Genomic DNA, 25,170 nt, shown 5'->3' with positions numbered 1-25,170 from the left:
CAACTGTGTAATAACATGTGTTACCTTTGATGTTTATGATAGAGATATGTTATGATGATAGAATACAGTTAAGATGTTTAATACTGGTCCTAAAGCAGCTGTATAAACATATTAATTAAACAACATAACACACTAAGTTTATCAGAAGTATAATGAATGCTGACATAATGATAAAGTTGCTTACCCAGCCATGACGATGAAGAAGTCCAGCCTGTTCCAGGTGTCTCCCAGGTAACAGCGACGGCCAAAGATTCCAAGAGCCACCATCTTTACCACCATCTCCAATGCAAAGAAGATGTAGATGAATGCATCGAAGGCCTACGAGAGGAGAGAGGGAGATAAAGACGGAGGAAAAGTGAGGAAAAGAAGGAAACGCATTTGATACATTTGGCTTGAAACACATGTGCCAGGCATCTGTTTTGTCTCGTGTGTTCACGAAATTATTAGACTCAAGCTGTTGTCAAAGCTCCCTCTTCATTATTTTCCCCCCTATTCGGTCACTAAGTAAACGTGAAGCACTCATCTCCAGTGAGGACACATTGTCTCTTCTTTTCTTCAAATTGTCAAATTGCTCTTTTCTTGTTGACAGTAGATTTTGCTTGATAGCACCTTACAAAATGAAAGATTGAGAGACAAAATGACACATGTACCCTGTAGCGTATTAGTGCACTTCTCAAGCCTCTAGCGATTTTTGGGTTGTGACCCTGTATCTATTCAAACACCTCAAAATAATCCATGACTTCTACTTTCCACCTTTCAAGGGCAATTCTAACACTTTTTAAGTGTAGCAAGTTCACACTCCACAGCAGACTTATCCCAAAGCTCACAGGACCTGTCAAATTAGTTATTTTCCACCCGACTGGCTTTTTAAACACCACAGATTATGATCTAATAGCACACTAACAGAATGATATGTGATATTGAAGACTGATGTGCCCCTAATGCATTTATGTGTGTGTGTGTGTGTGTGTGTGTGTGTGTGTGTGTGTGTGTGTGTGTGTATGTGTGTGTGTGTGCTCCAGACTATGAAAGCACCGGTGGCTAATACTTAAGCCAAGTCTGCAGTTAACATTGTGATTTGAAAAGGACTAAATGTGTACTTGCATGTGTGCATGATGTGTATGTGTATGTGCTAATATAATACCACACAAAACATACGGTGCTTGATGCGACCCACGTTGCAATACATATATCACAAGAGAAGTAAGAAGTGAACTGGAAAAAGAAAGGGAGGGAGATCCAGGTCAAACCTCAGAGAAAATAAAAGATGAAGAGACGGTAAGAGGCAAATGGAAAGAGAGAGAGATGAGCTCATATATCTGCGGTGTCCTGCTTGCATTGTTATAGTAAGATCGCTATCTAAACCTCCTATTGCATTTTCAGAACAAAAATCTTTCTTTCCCAGTGCTTTGCCCTAGGCTGTATGACTGTGTTTGCTGCCTTCTTACATATTCCTACTGCATGTAAGTCAAGCTGTTGCCTCTTGACACAGACATTTCCAAGGTCTGGAAATTCACAAAGTAATGAAGCCATGGTTGCTTACTAACTAAGTCATTGGTCATAATTTGGCTTTTTGATGTTGACAAGGACACACAGTCTACACTATTACAAATGGGATAATATGTTTCTTCCGCTGGCTTGGCTGACCAAATATTAAATTAAGACTTTGACCAAAAATGCAACCAATCTAAATTGTTTTTCTAACTTCTTAAGTTGGTTATGGTCTCAGGCCAACAGCAAATTATAAGACAAACATACCAATGTACTCAAATATAATCATTAAAGGATAGGTTAACAGTTTTTCAAGTCTATCTTAAAACAAAAAAGATCAAATGTTCTGTCAATGTAACTGATAGAGGTCAAAATCCACATTGTGTCCACGCAGTCATTTTGTACAAAAATGCATTTGAAAGTTTTAGGTCTCTCTAAAAGTCGCTGAGTCGACGCAGTTGAATCGCTGTTTTTTTTTTTTTTTTTAAGCCACATCATTATACACAAAATAATGCAGCATGACAACATGACAGGCTGCAAACGTTTACAGTCTTGTCTCTAAATGACCTAAATACACAACTTTGATGGAAACACAGAGGGATGATGGAAGAGGAGGACAGCGCCACGCACAGTGACGGTGTTTCCTGTTCTGAGCTCTCAGCTTTGATGTTAAATGCAGTAAAGTCGGCTAAACTCCTGTTTAAACAGACACACGGGAGCGTCTCTACCGGCTCCCTACCGGTGATCGACTCTCTGGCTGACAGCGCTGTCAGCAGTCGGCAAGAGAGATGCTCCGCAGTGTGTTTGGATTTTATAACTGAACTAATACCAGGACGTAAGCTTTTTATTTCTCTGACGTCTTCACATCACAAACTATGAACAACAGTATAAAAAAAATGCGAGTCTTGCAGGTAAAACATGAGACTCATGCTGTTATATCAGTTTAGAAGTTGTGCTTGATTGTACTGTAACTGTAACTGGGCAGAGACATGAATATTTCTCATGGGAGGCTCTATTGAAGAGAGAAACAAAAAGTAATAATGTTTTTAGTATGTAGTCCTATGAGAACACAATATATGTAACGAGATAAATATAGAGAAATATAGATGAGAATATGAGAATACACGTGCACCCCCCCTCCTTCAGAGTCGATGTGTCGGTCTGAATTGCTGACTCTGAGTCGACTGTGAAAATCCTGAGTCAGGGACAGACCTAGAAAGTTTATCTGTATCTATTTGAGCCTTCAGCAGTCTGAGTTAGTCATATCTGCCACATTTACAGTCTTTTTAGCATCAAATTTCCTCTGACAGTGTTTCCTCTGACAGTGTTTCCTCTGACAGTGTTTCCATGTTGAGCTGCAGTGGAAGTATAGTAACACAAAGAAGGACTTTGGCACTAAGAAGACTGTAGCATTGAAATATATCTACTCCATTTGACTAATTTGGATGGCTGAGGCTTTATATTAGCTTCAGATAAACAAGTTAAAGCGACACAGACTAGCAAATATAACTACATTTGACAGCAGTTCATAGATGAATATAAAGCAGGTCTTAAAATGCTAAAAACATACAGTACCAACATATTTTCAAAGATAACAAGAACTTTCTGAGTGAATGTTGCTGTAAAAGCTGTTGCTAAAGTACAGTAAGTATGACCTGAGAATAGAGTTTGTGCACTTAAAACAAAACGGTTGACACAAGCCGATACACATGCTGCAATGGGGAAACAATTTTCTTGTACTTTAAGGTTAATAACTTTTTCAAGTTTCAGGCAGAAGTTAAAATGACAAACTAGAGAGTCAACAATAACCCACAGCAGGCTGCAAAACACTGGTATGTGGAACATTTGGACAACTGGGAGTAACATGATTCGATTGGAGAAGAGAGAATTTGGTTCACTCAGCACTGATGAACGATTGCAAGATGGCATTTGTAGCTATAGACCACAATGAATGGGGTAAATGGTGTGTGAAATTTTGTGAATGTATTCATGTCGCACCACTGGCAGCGGCGCCGTATGTTGTTTTGTCCGAGTCAGAAGTAGCAAGAGTCAAGAGATGGGATAGAAGTGATCTATTCCTGTGTTCTACAAGTGTGAACAATGTCTGTACCATTTGTTATTTATAGGGGTCAAGATCTCTAAAAGCAGAGAAGGAGGTAAGTTGGAGCACTTGGGGGTTTGTGAACACGAGCATGCACGTGTGCGCACATGACAGCAAATGTCTAAAGTCGTGCTTTTTTTGCACTTGTGAGAGCATGGCTTTGTGACTATATATATAATTTGAAGCCAACATATGTGAACCATCCATGCTCATTCATACAAAATCTAACGTGAGCATCAGCTCAAACACAGCCAGCATACAGAGCTGGCAGCGTGCAATGGGAAAGATGAGAAGATCAGTCTCACATGCTGTTTAAATGATGTTTTGATAAATAATGCAGCCCGCACGCTTCACATGTAATTCGACATTGGCTGCACCAGTCGGATCCCTGTCGCGCTCTGCTCTGAGTGAAAGGGGAATGAATTCATCACAGTTATTTGTCAGTACCGCCAGCTTCTTCTTCAGTCAGCCTATCAGGTTTCATCATCGACATGATTTGTAAAGAGGTTGAGGCTGTCTTGTGATGGGCCCTTTCATGATTTGAAATAGGAGCTGGTGTGGAAGCTACTTCATATGCTGTTATTGTGCCACTTATTTGGCAGGAGGAGAGGACATGGTAAGTAGGTCATCAGGATTGTGATGGTGGACCATTCTAAGAAATAATATATTTGTGTCTTACTCTCTGGAATGAGTGATAGACAAGATTCATCAGTCTATAAATCCAAAGGCAGAATGAGGACAAATGTTCATTTCCCACTCAAAGACAAATATGATAGACAAAGGAGTACCTGATATAGTCTGATAAGTGTCTGAGTGAGCATTTGAAACTCCTATAAAAAGGCTGAGCAGGTACTGATTCGAAAGTGTAATGAGTCCTGTCCCATCCTAATCCATTTTAAGTAGTCTAACAACTTTCTTTTTGCATGAGATGACTATGCAAATACTGACTCTAGGTTAAACTGGTCCAGAGCCAGCCGGAGAGGTCCTCCACCTCTTTGAGTACAATTTTCATCCTTTACTTTCACTTCCAAATGTGAGTTTAATTTCTGGTGCTTGAACTGAAAATATCTATTAAACAAACACATTCATGATATTTTACTTAATTCCTTATCCCATTTATTCAGATAAATTGAGGGCCATGCTGTGATTATCTTGTGTAAGACTAGCTGTTCATAAGATGTCATGTTTTGATATTTCACTGTAATTACTGTTAAAGGGTCAGTTCACCCAAATTACACTTATCTTAGTGATGTGTGGCCATGCATATAATTTTGGTGCTGTGTGCTGAATTTTGAGATATCTGTCTCTAAAACTTCTTTATGCTCTTCAGAGCAGTGAAAAACTAGACTAGACTAGACTGTAAATGCTTCGCTCATAGAGACTAAGGACAATCACTTAGGACTTGTTGTTAAAACTGGATGGAAATAATTAGAGAGTTTGAAAAAAAACCTGTATTGCAGAACCAAACCAAAGCCTTTAGAGCAGCCCTTCATATTGATGTGCAGTTCACTATGGCAGAGAATGGGGGGAGAGCATCATTTCCAGTAAGGTGTGTCCTTGACTAAATGTAAGGGGGGTAGGTTTGTTAGCAGCCATTCTCACTGCCGTTCAAGCATCTACCATGCATTCAGAAATCCCAAGACTTTAGTGGGCCAAAATCTCCAATTGTCTGGTATCACGAGCGTGAAAAACATACAGCACAGTTGAAAAAAAATCTCAGACTCAGAGTGGTATCAATCTTCACATCTAAGTCTTGGGAAGAAAGTGAAGTGTACTCCTTCAAGACTGATTGCATTTTTAGGCACTGACCAAGGTGTACCACCCCCATGTTTCCTCACCAAGAACTTCAGGGCTGTGCCTCATAATAAATCCAAATTTAAGCCCTGCATAGACATATATGACCAGATCCTGTAGTACTGTAAATGTTTGAGGCTGACACTGCGTCTCTTCCAGGAAGTGAGGTGGGGATACTGCATTTCATGGAGGGACAGAGAAGCATGTGAGGGCCACTCTAACTATCTGCGCCTTGTCAGCAAAATCCCTCTTGTTACCATTAGCAACCACCAGAACAGGACCCCTCACACTCCCTGGGGAGACAATATGCTTGTTAGAGAGACAAAGGATGGAGGAAGAGAGAGAGCTAGCGTGTAGGATGGGGGAATGGGAACATAGGGAGGAGTAAAGATGGTACTGGGAGAGGAGGGGGGAAGAGGAAGAGAGACGGTGAAGCAGGAAGATGTTTTACATAGTTTTAAAACAGCAGTGAATGCTTTTTTTTTTTTTTTTTTTTTTTACATCTCTGCATAATGAGTTGAATAAACATTACATTTTTTTCTGGGGGGTTTTAATGATATCATAATCCACCAAGAGAGATATGGCAATTCAATCGGTCAACATAACAACAGCAAGTAGGACAAACTCACACCAGAAACCTCACATACTGTATCAATTTTCAATGTCAACGGACATTAATAGGTATGTGAGAGGCTGAAATTGAGCCTGCCAAATTTACTTCAATGAAAAGCAATTATAATCCCGGAGGTACACAATGAGTCCGCTGACAGTTGGCAAATCACCCAGTCAGTAACCCACGTCAACCCAACACGGCTTACAGATAGAGACAAAGGGAGAATGTCAGCAATTTGGCAAAAAAACAGATTAAATTATCTGTGCTTGAACATAAGAATACAAATTATGAGAATAGAACTTAATCTGCTATCAGCTCATTTTGGCATTTTTGCTTCATATCAAGCCATTCTGAGAAATCCTGTGTGAAACCTTTGTGAAAACCCTGATAATTTAGAGAATAATCACACTAAAACTTGCGTCCTGGGGCAAGTTGTATATACAGTACAGAGGTAAGTGTCTGCAGACAGCTGTAGTATAGGAACAATGCAATTGTTAACACCAGTTTTCTAATTCCTATGCAGATCAAAAGCCTCATCAAGACAAAGACAGTGATTTAAACAATAAATTGCAGCAGAATTAGAATTAAAGCCTTTGGGGGAAGCTTTGTCAACTGTGGCATTTTGTAGCCATCCACAACCACAATTTTAACTGATGGTATTTGTCTCCACAAGTGTATTCTCATCAGGCAGAGACAAAATCACATGTGGTTCCACAAGACTATATTAAAACAAACTAAGTCCCAATTCCCTGTACAGAGAGCAGGAGAAAATGAAAACTTTCCAGGAGGGAAATCGTCTATCTACAGTGTGTGTCTGCATCACAGCTTGAAGAACAGTGACAAGAAGAGTGGTGAGTTACACTGAGTTTATGTCAAGTAATTGACCATTTTTTCTCTATCTCTTCTATCTCTTCATCTGAGTGGTGACATGTTGATCTTACACACACACACACATCATCCTACCTGCAGTATCTGGCAGCGGTCCGAGGTGCAGTCAATGTTCTCACAGGGCTGGTACATGCCCAGTGTCACACAGTTGAGCAGGATCACCATGATGCTAATCCTCTCGAACCACGTATTAACAGGACTGGGGTTAAGGAGCATTGCAGCTGAGGAGAAATGCACAGCCAAACACATTTCAAACATTGCTGTAGAGGTAAAATAAAGGGTGGGTAATCCCTAGCTTACCACAGCTACTCTATTGCAGGCCATGAAGGATGGATAGGTGGGTCTATCTGTCCCTATATCAAAAATCAAGTGTTAATACAAGATAATGGTTTTATTATACATCAGTATTTGGAATATAACAGAATATTAAAACTGATTGATGTGGATTAAGTTTAAACTTTAAGCAGTTAGACTAATGTTAAATCTGCATTAAAAAATGTCATCCTGCGTTTCTCCATCTTCTCTCCTCAACCCTTCATTCATTCTCTGGAAATACAGTATGTTTTCTGTTTTAAATATCTGACAGTGCAAGAAATCATGTTACTTGAATTGTGATCATTAGCATTACAGCAATTATTGATTAACAACTTACTGTCAAAATGTCACAGGAACATAGGTTAGAATCTATGAAAATCAAGCTAACGTTCATTAGCTTGTTACTTTCTAACAAGCTAGCGTTACAGTAAAGAAACAAAGTGGACGGTTAAAACAACACTAAAAATGAAATGTAAAGATACCTTTAAGCTAACTAACTCTTAACTTGCTATTTACTTCGTGTTTTGCCGCTAGCTTCAGCGCAGAGGGTGCGTTTGATTTAACTCTTGCATTGCAGTGGGAGACTGTCATGAACATACAGTGTCATACTATCATTACCATTTTCAACATATTGTGAATATTTGACTTGGCACCTCTTCTTTTATTCACCAAAGTATGAACAAGTAATATACAGATTCTCATCACAAGTCGCAGTATATGCTTAACTGACTCATTCACAGCATGTTCGCAACTCATCATGAGAGCTGAGAGGTCACGCAGCCGCCACTCTGCCTGTGAGCAATTCATCAATGTAAATGAAGATGAGAAGTATTTTTTTAGTCAACCTATTTTTTACCACATAATTGTATGACTCACAAAATCAGACTCAGAGTAAAAGCATGCATTGCCCAAGTCTGCCAAGATACAGGACACCTTTTGTGTTATTTATTCAAAATGATAAGAGATCCAGCAGTATATACTCAGAATAATAATCATAAAAAACAACTGTTGTTAACAAATTCAAAATGCTGCCAACATAATGAAAGATTTTCCTTAAGCTGTTGTTTAACAGGTATAATTAACTATGTGTTTGATTTACAGCCTGGCAGCTTGCAAGTCATGACTCACTTTCACTCTCCCTCTCTATCTTTTCCTCTCTTCTCACCTTACAGAGCCACCTCTTCACAATGCATTGTGCTCCACCAGCCAAGTTTACACCTGTGCCATATCTAGTGATGCACATATTGCACATGCAGTACAACACAGGCCTTCTTTACATGTTAATACAAGATTGTTATTGTGTCATTTTGATGCGATACAAACATGAGCAAAACTGAAAAGGCTAATTCGCATGCTAAATTTATATTATGCATATGGTAGGAGGGTTTGTGCGTGCAACTGTGTGTGTGTGTGTGTGTTATAATCACTGTCATGCAGTTTAAAACGTTGACAGTTTATCCCTTCTTTTATATCTTAAGCTGTCAGTTTAAACAATACGTTCTTGTAGTTCTTCATCCTCTTCGGTCTCCAGTTTTTGTCTTGCTTTTATTATATATAAACAGTATATATAAATATTATTTGTTCATTTTACAGATTTAAGCTTTAAGTCTTGTATTCAATGAACTTTGCACTAACGAGTCTGTGTGTGGCATGCAACACAGCTTCCTACAAATGCAAATAATCTTTACGTGGATGATTACTACAGATATTTGGTATCCATTATCTAACCCAGCACAAATGTGCAAAATTGTATGTATGAAAGATGTATACCCAAGTAAGAAAGGCAAAACCAAGTGTGATTTAAGTCTACCTCTACCACAAAAATAGATGTCACTTTGCACATAAATTATGGATAAGAGGTGGTCTGTTCGCAAAATTACACTGCTCTAACCGATCTGCATAAACAGATCTGCATATAAAATACAAGAAGAAAAAACACTCACAAAAATACTATACTTAATCTATTATTAAAAAGTATCAAATAAAACTTTAAAACATGCACAATCTCAAAGATGCTTAGCTCTGATGTCTCTTTACTTGGGAAAAGTTACTATTCAACATATTTGGGATATTTTCACTGAAAGAAAATATATTGTGTCACTTATATGGTGAATTTCCTATTTTCCCTCTGAAACATAAATCAGATTAAGTGCTTAAGGACCTGCAGAGAGAGCATTAACTTTCAGTTGGGTAACATCTCAATGGGTAACCCCTGACTGAACCTGCCTTGCACAGAGACCCACATCATTTCTAATTCAACAGAATTCCTAAGGACAAAGATAAAACCTGAAATTGAAAAAAAATGAAGTGATTTAAAGTGACTTTGTGCAGCTCAAGTGTCTTCTAAAGGAATCTTTTTGGAAAATCTTATCTGACGATGCTTTGTGCAACACATTGTGTGGTTGAAAACATCTTTGTTATTCATTTTTTAAATGTGTCTCTCTCCCTTGCACACACACACACACACACACACACACACACAAACACATATACACTTCATTAATCTGTATGAGTTTCCTTCCCACTAGCTCCTGTCTGCTGTCTCTGCTATCGCTTTAGCACTGCTCTCTGGGGGTAACGCAGTGAAATGGGGAGAAATAAAATCAGTACAATGTGAGGGAAGAAATATTTTAATCATCTCTCTTCTGCCTTCCGCTCTTAGTTTCCTCATCTAACCACTACCCCCGTCCGTCAAATGGTGTCTCACCCCTTTGGGTTACAGTGTTCTCTCTTTTCCTCTCTGTAAGTCTTCTCTCTCATTTCATTTCACTTTTTCCTGCTTTTCTTTCTATCCCTCCTTTTCTAAGCTTTTCATTCATTCCCAGGTGTGACACAGCGAACGATGGACAATTTTGCCCTCACAGCAAAAACAAACGCAAACACTTTGGGACACATTATACCTCAGTAGGCAATGAAAAATCAATCAGGCCTTCGTGTGTATAAATGTGAGCGTGTGTTTACTGTATACGTGAGCGCAGCACTCCCATCGCACAACTAAAGAACCTGCCCTGAGGTTCTGTGCTAGCAAATCAAGAGCCAGGAACAGAGGCAAGGTATGAACTCTCACAGAAAGAAAGAGTGAGACAGTCAGTATGAGGAAAAAAAAAAGAAATGAATGCAGATATACAAACAACGTTGAAGAAGACTTGTTTGGGACTTTGCTATGCACAAACAGAAGACAGGAGACAAAGGACAGAAGTTATGCCGGCACCAAGCGTCTGTTTTGCAATTTCTCAGTGATCTCCACACAAATAAAAGTCTTTGCAGAGCAGCTCGGGAGAAAACAGACAACTTCCTCCACATTCCCTTCATTACATGAAAAACACCCCTCCTGCACACAACCCTATAGACTCCTCACCTTCAACCCATCAAAGTTAACAGTATCAGCAGCGTCTGCACTGACGTGAAGTGACTCAACGCTGATTTAAGTTCAGTTTCTTTGTCATACTGACCCCGAACCTTTCCATCCCGAGGGAAATGAAGCAGCAGGCGGCTGACTCACACCCAGCTGATTCCAGAGCACTAGCTGATGGCTGGTCATGTCACTTCTTAATCATGTTGGGAGAGAGCTAACTGAGTCTGACACTTTGAGGAGGGGGAAAGGAAGGAAGGCATGCTGTTATTGAGCTTCAGCGTTTAATTTGATTGTGGTTTTAAAGCTATCACTTGTGAGATTTTTTTACCTCAAAATGTCCAAGTTTCCACTCAGGGTTCATCCACGTGTGACTGAGGAGGTTCAGTTTTTCTGTCTTTGTCTTTTGCTCTCAAATCGCATCTTCTCTCCCTCTCTTTCTCTCTCTCTCTCTCTCTCTGTATGTCTAATCTTCTTAGGATATGGACAGGGCTTCCTCTCTATCTTTTCTCTCTCTTTCCCCTCACTTCTTCTCCATGTCTCTACCTATTTTTATGCCTGTCGCTCTGCATCAACGATGATTTCATCAGACACTTGCTCTCCTCTTTTATCCTTTTTTTCCCACTGATATGAGGCGATCCAACTTTATCAAGCTCTCCCTTTTTTGACAAAACATTTCACGATTGTCACTTTGTGTCACTGATCCTCTTTATGTCTCTCTGTCTGCCTTTCTGATGTATCCAGATAACAAAAAGGCGCAATGAGAAGTCTCACTTTGACCCTATTTTCCACACCCTTAGTAGGAAAACTTGTTTAGAAAAAGCAAATTATTCTTATCATCACAATGACAAAATGGAGGGCCACAGTGCATGTGTTAAACAAATTTATTACCTGAGTGCATTTCTTATTTATTTTGTCCCTAAAAAAACTCTCCACTCCCCCTGGTTGCAGCACATAAACATTTTCGGAAACAGTTATTAACAGCAATGATTGCCTGTTTTTCACTCCCCTTTTTTCTAGTCTTGTGAAATAGTTACTAGACGTGTCAGTCAGGCATGCCAGAAACCTTTTTTTCAGGACCAGCTATACTCTCAAATGTTATGTGATTGACATTTTAAAATCTTTAAGTTCTCTGAAAGGACCCATATATGTGCATAACAAGTTTTTAAACTTGTCGAATATATGAAGGGATACAGTGAATGTTAGTGTGTCAGAGACATGAAAAAAAAACATGTTCACAGGATGATATACCTTTGTACTGCAAAAGTTTGTATGTACAGATTAAAATTACAAACGCTATCACATTTGTTTTTACACTGTTAAAAATACTTGCTGCTAGTAATCAATTTTTTTAATAGGAAATGAAAATAAATGTTACTACTGATAAATGTTTGTATACCTGAATGACTCAAATGTCTTGTTAAGAACTCACAAAATATCAATTCTGTTTATTTAGAATTCTAGCAATCGTATAACTTTAAAAAATGGGCTATAAAATTTATATTAACCATCTACAGCATAAAGAACATATAGTTAAATGAAAAAAAACCAACTTATTTGCAATTCAACAGAGACAGCTAAGTGACTCTTGGAAAGCATGGAATGAACTGATTTCTACATTTAATATCTATGAGTTAAGTATTACAGTAAATATGGACATTTGGTGTCATTCAGCTTCTATCCATTTTGTTTTCTGTCATGTGTAATGATGACTGCTCCACTAAGACTGAACAGGAAGAAAAGACCTTCTCAAGTTGGCCGCATGATAATAATTTGGCTTCCTATTGGTGTAAATAATTAAAGAACCAAATTCTATTTCAGTATGATACTTTTCTCTCCTGTAAAATAGTAAAAGTGATGTCTGTGTGTGTTTCAGCTTGTGTGTGTGTGTGTGTGTGTGTGTGTGTGTGTGTAGGCATTTAGATAATCCATGGACTCCATTAAATGGATGCACCAAATCAACAGCGGTGTGTGTGTGTGTGTGTGTGTGCTTGTTAAGAACAGGATGACTCATGACTGAATGAGATCTCTGTAATTTACAATGAGGCTATTCCGCAGAGCTCCCCTCCTTAGTGCCTGCATGTGTGTGCGTGTATGTGTGTGTGTGCGCGCGTTCCTGTGAAAACCCTCAGGATCAGTCTCATTCAAAGTGAATCAAAATGACATTCTACTTCTCACTGTGGCACTGAGGCCTGTGCCTGTCTCTTCTCCCGATGAGAACACAGCATGATAGGTCACACATTGTTACACACGCATGTACACACACAAACACACACACACACACAGTAAAGCCATACTTGCAGCATTTCTGCCTCCTGATACGACATACAGTACACAGACATAAATAGACAGATAGTCATACACACATCTTCCTCCACCACAATTTTTGTGACAACCACTGTCCCATCTATGCGGCTGTGTTTTCAAATTCACTGTCTTAAAAAAAAAAAAACAACAACATTTTTTTGGCATGTCACCCACTGTGTGTGACACAGTGAAGAAGGTCTCAGCTGCTGGAGGATGAGTGATATCTAGGTCAACCAGTGTTCACGCTGATCCAGAGTGTGTCTGCCCACTGTCCTTGGCATCAACAGTCACACTATTGTTTTTACTCTGTAACTGCTGTGCTACGCCCTTGCTTCTCTACCTGTTGCTCCCTATTTCTGTGTCCCTAGTAGTGGGGCAGACAAACCAGGGATCTACCCACCTCACCTACCAACTGTTATACCTCTATTTATACACTTAATGTCCTAGTATCTTGTGGGGAAATCGATCAATTAGTCTATCTATGTGTCTGTCTGGGAGGCTTGTGGGCTGGTTTCCTATCTGTCTGACACTCTGGCTGCTCGGCCTCAATTCTAATCCTTTGTGGGTCCACAAGGCTTTTCTGCTCATCCTTGTCTGTCTCTGTTCAACTTTCATTTATGTGCTGATCTCTACCTTTGTCAAGAAACTTGCAGTTCAACAACAATTTGCATAACACTCACTATGCACCCTATCTATGCAAACAGGAGTGCAAAACTGAATGTAGGCAGTGAACAAGCATAAAAACTTGCAAAGAGGCAGGAGCACTTTGACGGTTATGCAACGCAGACTTTATTACATGAGCTGACGTTTCAGCACAAACATGCCTTCTTCAAAGCTTAAACACTGAACCAAATCACATCATTAAAGCTTCCGGGGCAGCTGGATATGCAAGTCTTTGCAAAAAGGACAATTACAATGAATAAAATCTCAGAGAATTCTGCATACAAGGACATCTCTTATTGTATATCCTTCAACCCTACAAATATATTGAGTAGTATGGTCTAGAGAAACCAACAAAGCAATGAAAAAGATTTACTGAATATAAAGAGCAAAACCCAATATGGGTGCAAATAAAAAGTAAGGGAGCACAAATGTGCAAGGAATATACAAAAGTTATCAAGACGTCTTGTGCAGTTGAGCACACCTCCCTTCAGTTTTGAACATGTTTGTTACAAAATGGACTGCCCCAATTTAACCTTTAATGATGACAAAAGGCTATGTCAGAGGGGTCTGCATACCAGTTGGCCAAAGGAGCAAACACACAGTGGAGCACCTGGATAACAAGTAAACCAACATCTTAAAAGCCTCAAGCAAACTGCAGTATACTCTATGTTCTGTAAGTGCTGCTATGCTTGTCTCAGCAAATGTAACTTTTACTTCACCAGCCCCAGAAAAAAAATGCTCATGAGGATATGCTCGCACTCCTATACACCCTTTTCTGCCCCTCCCATTCAAAACACTATTTGAAATTTGAGGGATTATATTTTTGCATATTCCATCCGCACTAAAATCCGTCTTTGCTTTTCAATAACACTGTTGGCAGTCTTTAAGATAAGACCTTCTTCAAAATATAATGGCTTTTAGAAAAGAGTGTGTCAAAAAAAAAGAATATAATTGGGTCTCAAATGTCCAAGAACCACAGGTTTGCCCTCCCAGCACCATGAAAAAATAGCAGGCTATAAAAAAAGCTTGCTTTTTAACTTTAGTATCTTGTTATTCAGTCAAACAGGGCTCAGTGCAGAGTGCCTAGATTAAGTTAATGTCACTCAAAAAAACACACTCAAAAAATGTGCAAAATGTAAAGTCAAGGAGATAGATAGATAGATAGATAGATAGATAGATAGATAGATAGATAGATAGATAGATAAAAGGCATGATAAGGGATAAGGTATAGATTGGTACAGCACTCAATGCATCCACTGCACAGGACCATCAGGGAGACACGGATAGATGTAAAGTAGACTGCCATAATAGCCAATATCAAACAGTTAAGACACATGGATTACAGTACATGATGACAAAAAAAAAAGGTTTATTATGGTAAAATTGCTCTTAAGTCTATAAAAACAAAGGTGATGAAAGAATTGGAACAGGTTGTTCTTCAAATGTAACTTGATTTGATAAAGACATTGATGGTTTGCTAAAACTAGCTTGATTTCAATATATTGTTCATCACAGCTCTGTGCTTTGTATCCTTCAACTTTCTGGTCTGAGTGTTTATTGTTCTAGCCAATATTTAATAACAGCCCATGACTACAACCCCTGTAATCACTCTTAGTGTAGCAAGTGTGGAACCACAGCTTCATTTTTTGCATCTTAAAGTAGTTTGATCATTCTTTGCTTTTTTTTTAATAAAGCCTGTGTGATGGTAAAGCATCACTGTGGATAGACAATCAAGGATTTTTGTTTTTTTGCTGGATAAAATTGGTTAGTCCTCTCTTAGTACTTACTTTTTGCCATGTAGCTGTTAAAACTGAATGAATAGCCAGTCAGTGGACAGGCTGTCCCCTATTAGCCAGTTTAAAAAAGGAGTGCTCAAGCTTAGACTAGCAATCTGGAAATTCTGGCAAATGCCAGATGGGCCGGCCCCCCTAGTGGGCCACAAGGCCACCAGTGATGTGGGAAAAAAACTGGGAAAAAAATTCAACCTGCTGCTGTGGCCCACTTGATGTTGGAGCAGCCCATCTGATTGGGGATTACACAGTCCCAATTGTCAATAGGCCACCTATACTGTAAGGCAGCCCCCCCCCCCCCCCCCCCCCCCTTTCAAGTGGATGCATCCATCCATGTAATGTCAGAGGTCAAGCAGGAAATAATCAAATCACAACAGAAAGAGTGGAGTTTGAATCAAAAATAACGCTAGCTTGTACAAAAAGTGAAAAGGTGGATCAGGTCAGAAAAGTAAAAAAAAAAAAATTCTTGTGGCTGTTGCTGCAAAATGTTTTAAGTTAACATAACAATATATCAACGCCACTGCCATGCAAAATCCTGTTAGCCTTAGCCTGCCTAGCTGCAGTGATAACATTAACAGACCACTGCTAAATGAAGAGGAGGAGGAAAGAGTCCGGACAGATGAGCAGGCTGATTCCAGTGGGGAGCAGGAACAAGAAGAGCAGGCCGCTGCCGAGGACAAGCGAAAGGTGTATGACAACGTCCAGCAGGTGATACTGCTAACATTAGCTCATGTAGTGACAGTGTTAACAGCGGCGCTCTGGAGCTTACCCACTCTGTTATGCAAGTGGCGTGTGAGCGCAGCTTTTCAACTGTAAATTTCATCAAGAATATATTGCGGAGCACTTACATCTTGAGGAATTCATGCTTATGGCTACAGAAAAAGACATTCTTATGGCTTTGGAAACTCATGGAATAATCGACAGGATGGCAGAGAAGAAGAGCACTGATGAGAGGTCTTCTCACTGCCTAAGGTAGGACATGCCATTCTATTCGCTGCTTAAGGCCGCTGTGCTATGCTCTCTTTTTAAATGATGTGAGCTGATTAGTCACTCTGGGTCTTCTCCAATAGGGTGCAAGCATAGTGCTTGTCACAGCCTGACAATAGCAGTGAATGAATGCTTAAATAGTGTCGGTAGCATGAATTCCTGACTGTTAAGCCTGATGTTTGAACTGCATCAGATCAGCTGCGAACACAATGTCGGATGATTGCTCTCACATTTCCAGATCCTCATAGGAAAGCTTTTGCCCAGTGTGAGAATTAAGTTTTGGCTATTTTGTTTTCTGACTACAGCATTGCATTTTGTAATAGACTATATGACATATGATTGTGTCATATTTATTTTATTTGTGAAGTTATGGATTGTAGCATAAGTGCATGGAGAGCTGGGTTGCTCATATCAATTGTCAAATGAATAAAATCCTAAGTGCGCCTCTCGGGGTTCTGACTTTTCCTCTAGACTATTTCTTGGCTATTTATTTATTACATAATTTTATGAAACCTTGTACACCTGTTATTAGGGTGTCAACCTGATATCTATTGCTTAACCTATATGTTATAAATAGCCTGATATCGTTTTATGACACTCAGTGCGTGCGTTGGGGAAAAATGGGGCCAGTCCAGATGAGTATTGCCAGGGCCAAATTTTGTTCCCAGTCCGACCTTGGGAATGCTGCTTGAGGACAAATAGTGATGAATGTCACTTATGACTGTGCATTTTGGCCCGTGCAAAAGTAAAAATATTAATACTCAATGCCGGTTGAATGATAAGAGTTGTGAGTAGTTAAGATTTTATTCAATTAAGTCAATTTTCATCCAATTCTGCCTTTATCACCAGAATTCTGCTTTTTATTAAATTATTCATGTCTTCTTTGAAACAAGATAACGTTTAAGAGCAACTTAATCAATTCAAATCTACTTTCATCATTTTTTCTTAAATTAAATTTTGCGTGTGAGTTCCACCTCTCATACAAGGGCAAGATAAGCATTCAATATACAGTATATTCCTGGGAGATAAATGTAAGCATTGCTAGCTGCTCTTTAATCATGCTGTAACCATGAAGTCCAGAGTAAATATGCACAAAATGCCTTGTCAGCATATGCTCAGCAATATGGAGACATGTAGACTGTGTTTTTGGTCAGTTTGAATATAATAGTGGAGCACACAGTCAGGTTTAATTTGGTATAATAACTTGGTAGTCAGCAGAAATTACTGAGGAGGAGGTTCCTTATCTGTTTCTGAGAAATCGGGGAAGGCATGCTCCACTGATAAGCACATCTGTTTTATTGGAAACTGGGGAAAATGGCAAATATAGAGTATATTAAATGACACGCACTGAAATAAGCAACCTTTTGGACCTCAATTCAAACATGTAGGAGTGCTAGTTTCACGAATAATAAAAACTTCTTTTGCCATTTTTGCCTGCCAAACAATTTCAGTGTCCTCTTGAAACATTTTTGACAAGAAAATAAGCAATTTTAAAACAGTAACATAAGAAAGTGGACTCATCATAGAGTCCAAGAAATATCATTCATGAAATTTGCAATATAATATGTTGTGCTCTCTCACAAGTCACGCACAAACACGAACAGACATACAGCTTTTCCCCATTCTACACAAGTACACCAATGCACAGACACACACGTAGCTAAGACAGAAAGAAACAGACAGAAGCACACACACCCCATGGTGTACAAATAACACGGTTTTACACTTTCAAATAACGTACTATGTCCACGCCAAAGTTATATTTTAGGTGCAACTGAAACGCCAAACACTACTTTTGGCACATGTGGAGACTCACTGTGTCTTATTTGCTCACAAAGTATAAAAAGAAGCTCTCCGATATCTGCACATCCCCTGCTCTGCTGCCCTGCTCTTTCAATGTCAATTGGTTTACAATTGACATTAAATTTTTATTTATTCTTTTTCCAGTGAGTACAGACATGCCAACTGTCTATGACATGGGGTGGAATGACTGCAAAAGGAACAACCTTCACAAAGTCTTGTCTTTGAGATTCATTAAGGTGGGTTAAAGTTTTCTCAATTACGAGGCCACCCAAAAATACGTTCCTGTTTTTCTGCAATGTATATAAGAATAAGATGATGCCGCCATTCAACTGATTGAAACTTTGTCATATTTAGGCAGGATACCGAAGGTATACCTGAGGAACAACCTTGTCAGATTGAAACATTGTTTGATAGTGTTCTTGTTTGTGAGCCTTGAGCAGTGTGTGGAGTCTTTTCTTTATAATATGGCTGAATATGGCTTGAAATACTGCAGTCAATAAATGGAAACCATTTTTATCTGTATATCTGTCTCTTTATCTGTTTGCAACATACGTTTGTGATGCATTCAAAATTATTTTTCTTTAACAACAGTAATGGTAGGAATACAGTTATGTTACAGAATTTCGTAGACGCACTACACAAATTTTGGATGGATATAGTTATTTACTTTTGATGTAATTTGTCTATAAACTCAGATGTTCATCAAGTTTGGCCTTGGTCTAGACAGTTATTTTGTGTATCAGCAATGATCTTCTTTTGATTGAGGGTTAAGAACAGCAATGTCTAGTCTTGTGATGTCAGAAAACCGTATCTGGAAAATGGGCACCCTTGAAAAATGAAAATGTCAGGGGTCACGTGTGTAGAGCTCTTTATTTGCAAGGTTTGACTGTGAGTGTAATACAGTGTTCCCAGCATTACTATATATGACATACTTATTTTGTCTACAAATTGCCGGCAAATTTTAATAAAAAACACACTCAAAATTAAAAATAACTTTTGGTTTGGTAGGTTGGTTTGACACAAGCATGTCCATGCAATTTATTGCAATGATTATCAGTTTCATTCTTGAATGTGATACAATAATCAATCTGTATGTCATGTATTTATTTTTTGGTTTTTAACAGATACAATATTTAACAGACCAAATGTTACATTTTAATTCAGACCCACTAGATGAAATTGTGAAATGTCTTTACAATAAAAGTCCACAACAGTATCAAATAACCACAAACTTGTTCTGTACTTAAGACTGTGTAGTTGGCTTTCACTGTTAGTCTAAGTGAGTCCAGATCAAACGGGGATGTGTTGCTGCACAAATCATAATGTAATTTTCTCTTTATGTAGTCCCTTCAAATATAAACATAACCCTTTTTACATTTCATGAGGAGATACAGCAGCCACTTCAGTTCATGTCCTTGGGTTGCAGAACTCCATAGAAACTCTCATCATGTGCATCTGCTAGAATAAGCACTATCTTTACAGAGAATGGTATGTAAAATCTGACCACCCACATTCAGAAAGAAAGTTTTACTGACAATAGAGGACTCAAGTCATAGCATTCAAACTGTATTTTTACAGTGAAAAGTGCTCCTGGGTTCATGCACTTGCAGTAATCCTACTTTTCAAATTATTAGTCCTACTACCAAATTGTAAAGACTCTATACGCTACTCAAGGCTCACAAACAAGAATCAAACAGACAATGTTTCAATCTGACAAGGTTGTTCCTCAGGTATACCTTAGGTATTTTATATCTTGCACAAATATGACAAGGTTTCAATCAGGTGAATGGGTGCAGCATCTTATTTGGGTATACATGGTAGGAAATCAGGAATGTATTTCTTGGTGGTCTCGTAGTTGAGATGGTAAATTTGCTGTTGTGAGAAAACTTTGACCCACCTTAATGAATCTCAAAGACAAGACTTTGTGAAGGTTGTTCCTTTTGCAGTCATTCCACCCCATGACATGGACAGTTAGCATGTCTGTACTCACTGGAGGAAGAACAAATAAAAAATTAATGTCAATTGCAAACCAATTGCCATTGAAAGACCAAGGCAGCAGGGCAGGCTATGTGCAGATATCAGAAAGCTATTTTTTACACTTAATATGCAGCTTTTTAGACCACATAAAAAGACAGTGATGGAGGATTTTAACCAATCAGGGTTTTTATTGCTATTTTCTTATTATTAACTCACATGTGTTGTTAAAACCGCGTTATTTGTATGCCATGCCTGACATGGCAGGCTGAGACCTGGAGCACCTCTCAAGACAAACCTATGGCCTGTAACCAAGGCAATGGAAGCAGACGGATTTCCCTCAGCCATCACGACAACAAAAACTGTGTGTGTCAATATTCATATATGTGTGTCTGTATATGTTTTTTGTATGCACACATTTCTCTATGGGCAATTTCTAAACATAGATATGTTTGTAATTGTGTACAAGTTTCTCATTATGAGCAGTGTATGCATTTACAGGCAGAGGATGATTACATTCCCCCTCCATATTTGAGCATCTGAAAGCTCATAGCGTGTGTGTGTGTATGACTGTATCTGTCTTTCTCCTCATATCAGCTCAGCACAGCAGGTGCCTTGCTTCAGTACATTGCTGCAGCTAGTGAAGCTGAATGTATTGCAGACACCATGGGAAATATAAGCCAATACTTTCTGTGTGTGTGTGTGTGTGTGTGTGTGTGTGTATGAGAGGAAGAGAGAGAAAGAATGACATGACTCAGTGAGATGGAGAGGAGGAAACACAAGACAGACAGAGGGAGACCAATAAACTGAGAGTAGAGGTAAGTCAGGGGTGAAAAAGGATGTTGGTAAAAGAAGCGAGCAAAGAATTTTGAAAAAGGCATGCATACCCAAAAAGAGAAAGGTAGGAAGAGAAGGGGAAATACATAAAGACTTGAGAGTTTGGTGGGTCATTGGATAGAGGCGCGTGCAGGGTATAGACAAGCCGTCAGTTTAAATTCCACACAAGGTCAAACTTTTGGAACCAGGAGGACAAATAGTAGGAAAAAGAAAAAACGTCACGCAATGACTATGCTGCAGACATCCGCAGGGGCTAGTCAGACTCTGATGTGACAAGCGACCACTCTCACCAGCCCTCAAACTCCTTCTAGCCATCTGTCTTTCTCTCTGTCCTTAATGTATTCTATCTCTTGTCACGAGTAAAAATCCTGCATTTGCAAAATTTGTCAGCCATTGCATACTGAGCGCTCATTAAGAAACTATTTACAATAATGTGTGCCTCCAAACGCAAGAACTGTTAGAACCCCTTTAGTCTTTTATCGCAACTTGACTGGTCACATGCAGTGATGCCATCTGCTTTGTGATCTTTCCACCAACTTCCTCCTTACAACCACTATAACACCGAGTGAATGTCAGAAGACCAGCACTGGACGATGTCTGCTTCCCGCTGGTATTTTGAGATCAGAAGCACCTGTTTGCTTTATCACTATGAGCACTTAGAGAAAGGACAAACAGGACGAGCCTTTCCAATGGGTATATTAGCATCAAAATCATTGCTATTCAATGGACTTACAATTCTATTAGAGCCAGCATGTATCTCTCTCCACCCATCATTTATCACTTGGTCTGGACTATATTGATCTCAATGTTTGGAACACCTGCGACACAGAAGGAGTTCAAAGATCAATTCGAAGCCTATGTGTCTGAATTCAGGGGCTGGATCTTCTGTTGTCTGCATTTTTAGACCAAATACATCATACTGTAGCAGCGCCTTATTTTGACCAAATTTGGAGCACACAATCAGTGTCCAACAGGTGTGGAGTCTGGAAATATTATATGGCCATAATAGTTGCCACATATTTGAGTTCAGGTGGTCATGAGTCACAGGTATATCACAATGAAAAAGTCACTTCACAGGATAAATAACACAACTTTGTTGACTGTTTGAGAGAGACTAGACTTGGAAATGACATACTTACTTTTGATGAGGAGTGCCCAAATGGGAAAAACTTGGGGTTCATTTTAAGAGAAGATGCACGTTCAGTCTTAAAGGACAGATCACAGTTTTTCAGGTCTGTCTTAATACAATAGTTAGGTGTCCAAATGAACACAGAAATAGGTTTTTCTGGTCATAATCATTCCTCACTGTAAGTGATGGGGACCAAAATCCACAAGCCTCCCTCTGTGCAACAATATATTTAAAAGTTTATCTGAAGCTAATAAGAAGTTTAAACCATCCAAATGAGTCAAATCAAGTAGATATCTTTAAATTTTACAGTCTTTTTAGTGCCAAAGTGCCTCTTTTTGTTACTATACTTCCACCGCAGCTCAACAGTCTGAGGAAACGGGGACTTTGATGCTAAAAAGACTGATAACTTTTAAATGCATTTTTGCACAAAATGACTGTGTGGACACACTGTGGATTCATATCACTTACATTGAAAGCACAAAGGGGATCTTTTAATAGCCAGTAAGAACAGGAGGAATGATTACAGTGAGGAAAACCTCTTTCAGTGATCATATGGACACCTGACTGTTGTGTTAAGACATACTTGAAAAATTTTGAACTGGTCCTTTAAGGTTCTCCAAAGGACCCATCTTCATGGGCCATTCGATCCCATAATTGCTTAAATACTTGAGGTTATTATTCAAAGAGAAAAGAGTGATAGAAAAACTTGCCATGTGCATGGGGCGATGGGAGTTTTCCCAGTTGACCTTTGGGCTGCAGGTGCTTATTTTAACAGCACAGACTGGAAAAATAAATCAGTTTTCAAAAATGACAAAAGCACCTTCTTAACGGTTGAGGTTTTGCACACATACTGTACATATTTTCTGTCTGTTTACGATCTTTTCCCAAAGTTTCTATATCTGAACCTCAGTCCCTCTCAGTACTTACTTCTCATGTGTGTGTCTGACTTGTAAAGTCTTTATGTCAGTGTGGAAATCTATCCATGTGGTCTCATAATATGTTTTCTCAGTTTTGAAAACTGTGATCATTTTCCTTGACTGTGTGTCAAGTGAATGGCTGCGGCTGACCAGGCTAACCAGAATTAGCATAAAATAACCCTAACCAGAATAATACTGTGAGTTGGGATATTCTATTTAATTTATTTAATTTGTTGTTAAGACTGTTGTTGAGGTCCTGATGGAAGACAATTAAAGTCAGCAACAAAAAGATAGCAAACAAAATGCTCAGATCAATTAAACAATTTCTGGGAAAATGTGTGATATGTGAACTATACTGTGTATTTTATTCAGGTTTTCCTCTAAGTAGTACACAAAAAACACCCTTGTAACTCTCCCTGAACTGACAGAAGGGAGTGAGGAGATCAGAGGGAGGAGATGGGGATGAAGAGGATCTGGTTGAGAAGTAAGCTCTCATCTCTCTCATCTCTTCATCCATAAGTCAACAGGGGTCTACATGATCCCTTGTTATAAACAGAGGGAGAAAAAAGACTGAGGGCTTAGTAAGAGGAAAGAACAAGAGAGTGGGACTTGGCTGAGGCAGCAATTAAAGAATTTCACTGAGATCTGAGTTTTTGCTGCTTTCTTTACACTTTCTGTCCCTTTAACTTAAACTGTGATTTATGGTTGACTTTTACTTTGCCCTTGACACATGAATGTGGCCATAAACAGACCAGACAGTGTCAGATTAAAAAAAAAAAAGATTCTTTTTCCTTATTCACACATTTGTTATGAACATTACATATTTGATCTGTACCAATTCTGAGCAAATTCACTTTTACCAGCTAGCATATACACACCAAGGACGATAACTTTAACAATATCTCTAAATATATAGCTTTAAAAGTCATTCTAACTTAAGTGGATGGCGGAGTCCACACAACAACTATAACGACAACAACAGTGGCAAACAACATCCCTTTCAGAGCAATTTGATGAACGATAGATACACTGACAATCAAAATCCATCCCATAAACACAACAACATTTCCAGTAAAACTTCAAAACCTGCATATATCATCTTAATTCTGGAAACTGACTGATGACTTTATTTATTTGTATTTATTTATTTTAATACAGTTGTGCTCCTTTCTCACCACAGACTGACACACTGTAAATTGGAGTAGAATGACACCCAGAGGTGATCTCTTTAGATAAGTCTGTCTCTCTCTATTATGCATATCACACTTCAGTGTCTGCTACCATCAGTCGGTGCGATTTGGTCTCCTGCTACATCACAGCAACTAGTGTGCCGAAATACTTCTGAGCAACACATCAAATCACCACCCGCCTGTGAACCCTTCTGGTTTTCTTTTTCTTTCTCTGTGAAACGTACAGCAATAACAGGTCATCAATATCCATTTTCCTGAGCTGCCAACACAGTTGGATCACGCAGCGCATGCTTGGTGCCGCTATTTACAGAATGTTATTGCTCATAAGTCTGCATGCTCACATCGTTATTGTTATGGTTAATGTTATAGTTATTGTTCTTGGTGTGGACAGCCCTTAAATGACAGGGATGCTGTAATGTGCTGTCTACACACCAGCAAGTCTGCATGTCAAACAGTATCTCTCTTTGCACACAGTTTGATTGTCTCCACTTCAAAGCATGGCGGTACGGCCTGAACTTTTAGATTTTCTCTTCACTTTCTGTCTATCTTTTCTTTTTGGCAATCGATTGGTCATGGTCCTGGAGTATACGCCTCTAATTGCAGGCATTGGTGAGTGGATCCCTGAGCTTCACAGGTGTTTCATGAAAGGAGAACAAACAACCTGAGACTAGCAGTAGATGAATGAGACAGTGGGAGTGTGTGAGAGACAGAGGGAAAGAGATACTAAGAACAAAAAGAATTATTAATAGGCTGTGATCCAGCCATTTATGATGCTAATTTTCCAGAAGAAAGGTGAAGGTGTCTCTGTTGTCCTCTTTCTCTCTCGTCTTCTTTCTGTTTACTGTTGTGTCTGTATTGTATGCTGCTAGTGTTTAAACAGATCTAAATAGCTTTTCTTAATCTTGTGATAGTAGAATGTGACATGACAAAATGTCAAAAAAAAAGAAAAAAATCCAAACATGAAAACAAAGAGCAAAATTTCATTCTTCATTCTGACTGTATTTGTACACTTATCTCAG

General features: G+C 38.9%; 1 protein-coding gene across 7 annotated transcripts in view; it reads right to left on the bottom strand.

The window, feature by feature from the left end:
• Positions 1-25,170, bottom strand: part of cacna1ia (calcium voltage-gated channel subunit alpha1 Ia) — a 111,343-nt gene that overhangs the window by 64,886 nt on the left and 21,287 nt on the right. For 4 of the 7 annotated variants that reach the window (XM_044330719.1, XM_044330720.1, XM_044330724.1 and 1 more), the window contains exons 1-2: positions 6,963-8,313; positions 185-318 (exon numbers count right to left, since the gene is read on the bottom strand). In XM_044330719.1, the coding sequence (XP_044186654.1) occupies positions 185-318; positions 6,963-7,145 (317 nt within the window). In that variant the 5' untranslated portion in view covers positions 7,146-8,313. Of the gene's footprint in view, positions 1-184; positions 319-6,962; positions 8,316-25,170 lie in introns of those variants that run through there. The other 3 variants (XM_044330721.1, XM_044330722.1, XM_044330725.1) reach the window with 2 other exon arrangements.

The sequence above is a fragment of the Thunnus albacares genome, chromosome 17 (genome assembly GCF_914725855.1).
Source record: "Thunnus albacares chromosome 17, fThuAlb1.1, whole genome shotgun sequence".
Lineage (NCBI taxonomy): Eukaryota > Metazoa > Chordata > Actinopteri > Scombriformes > Scombridae > Thunnus > Thunnus albacares.
The sequence above is the reverse complement of the archived record's forward strand: the minus strand, read 5'-3'. Positions and strand labels throughout refer to the sequence as shown.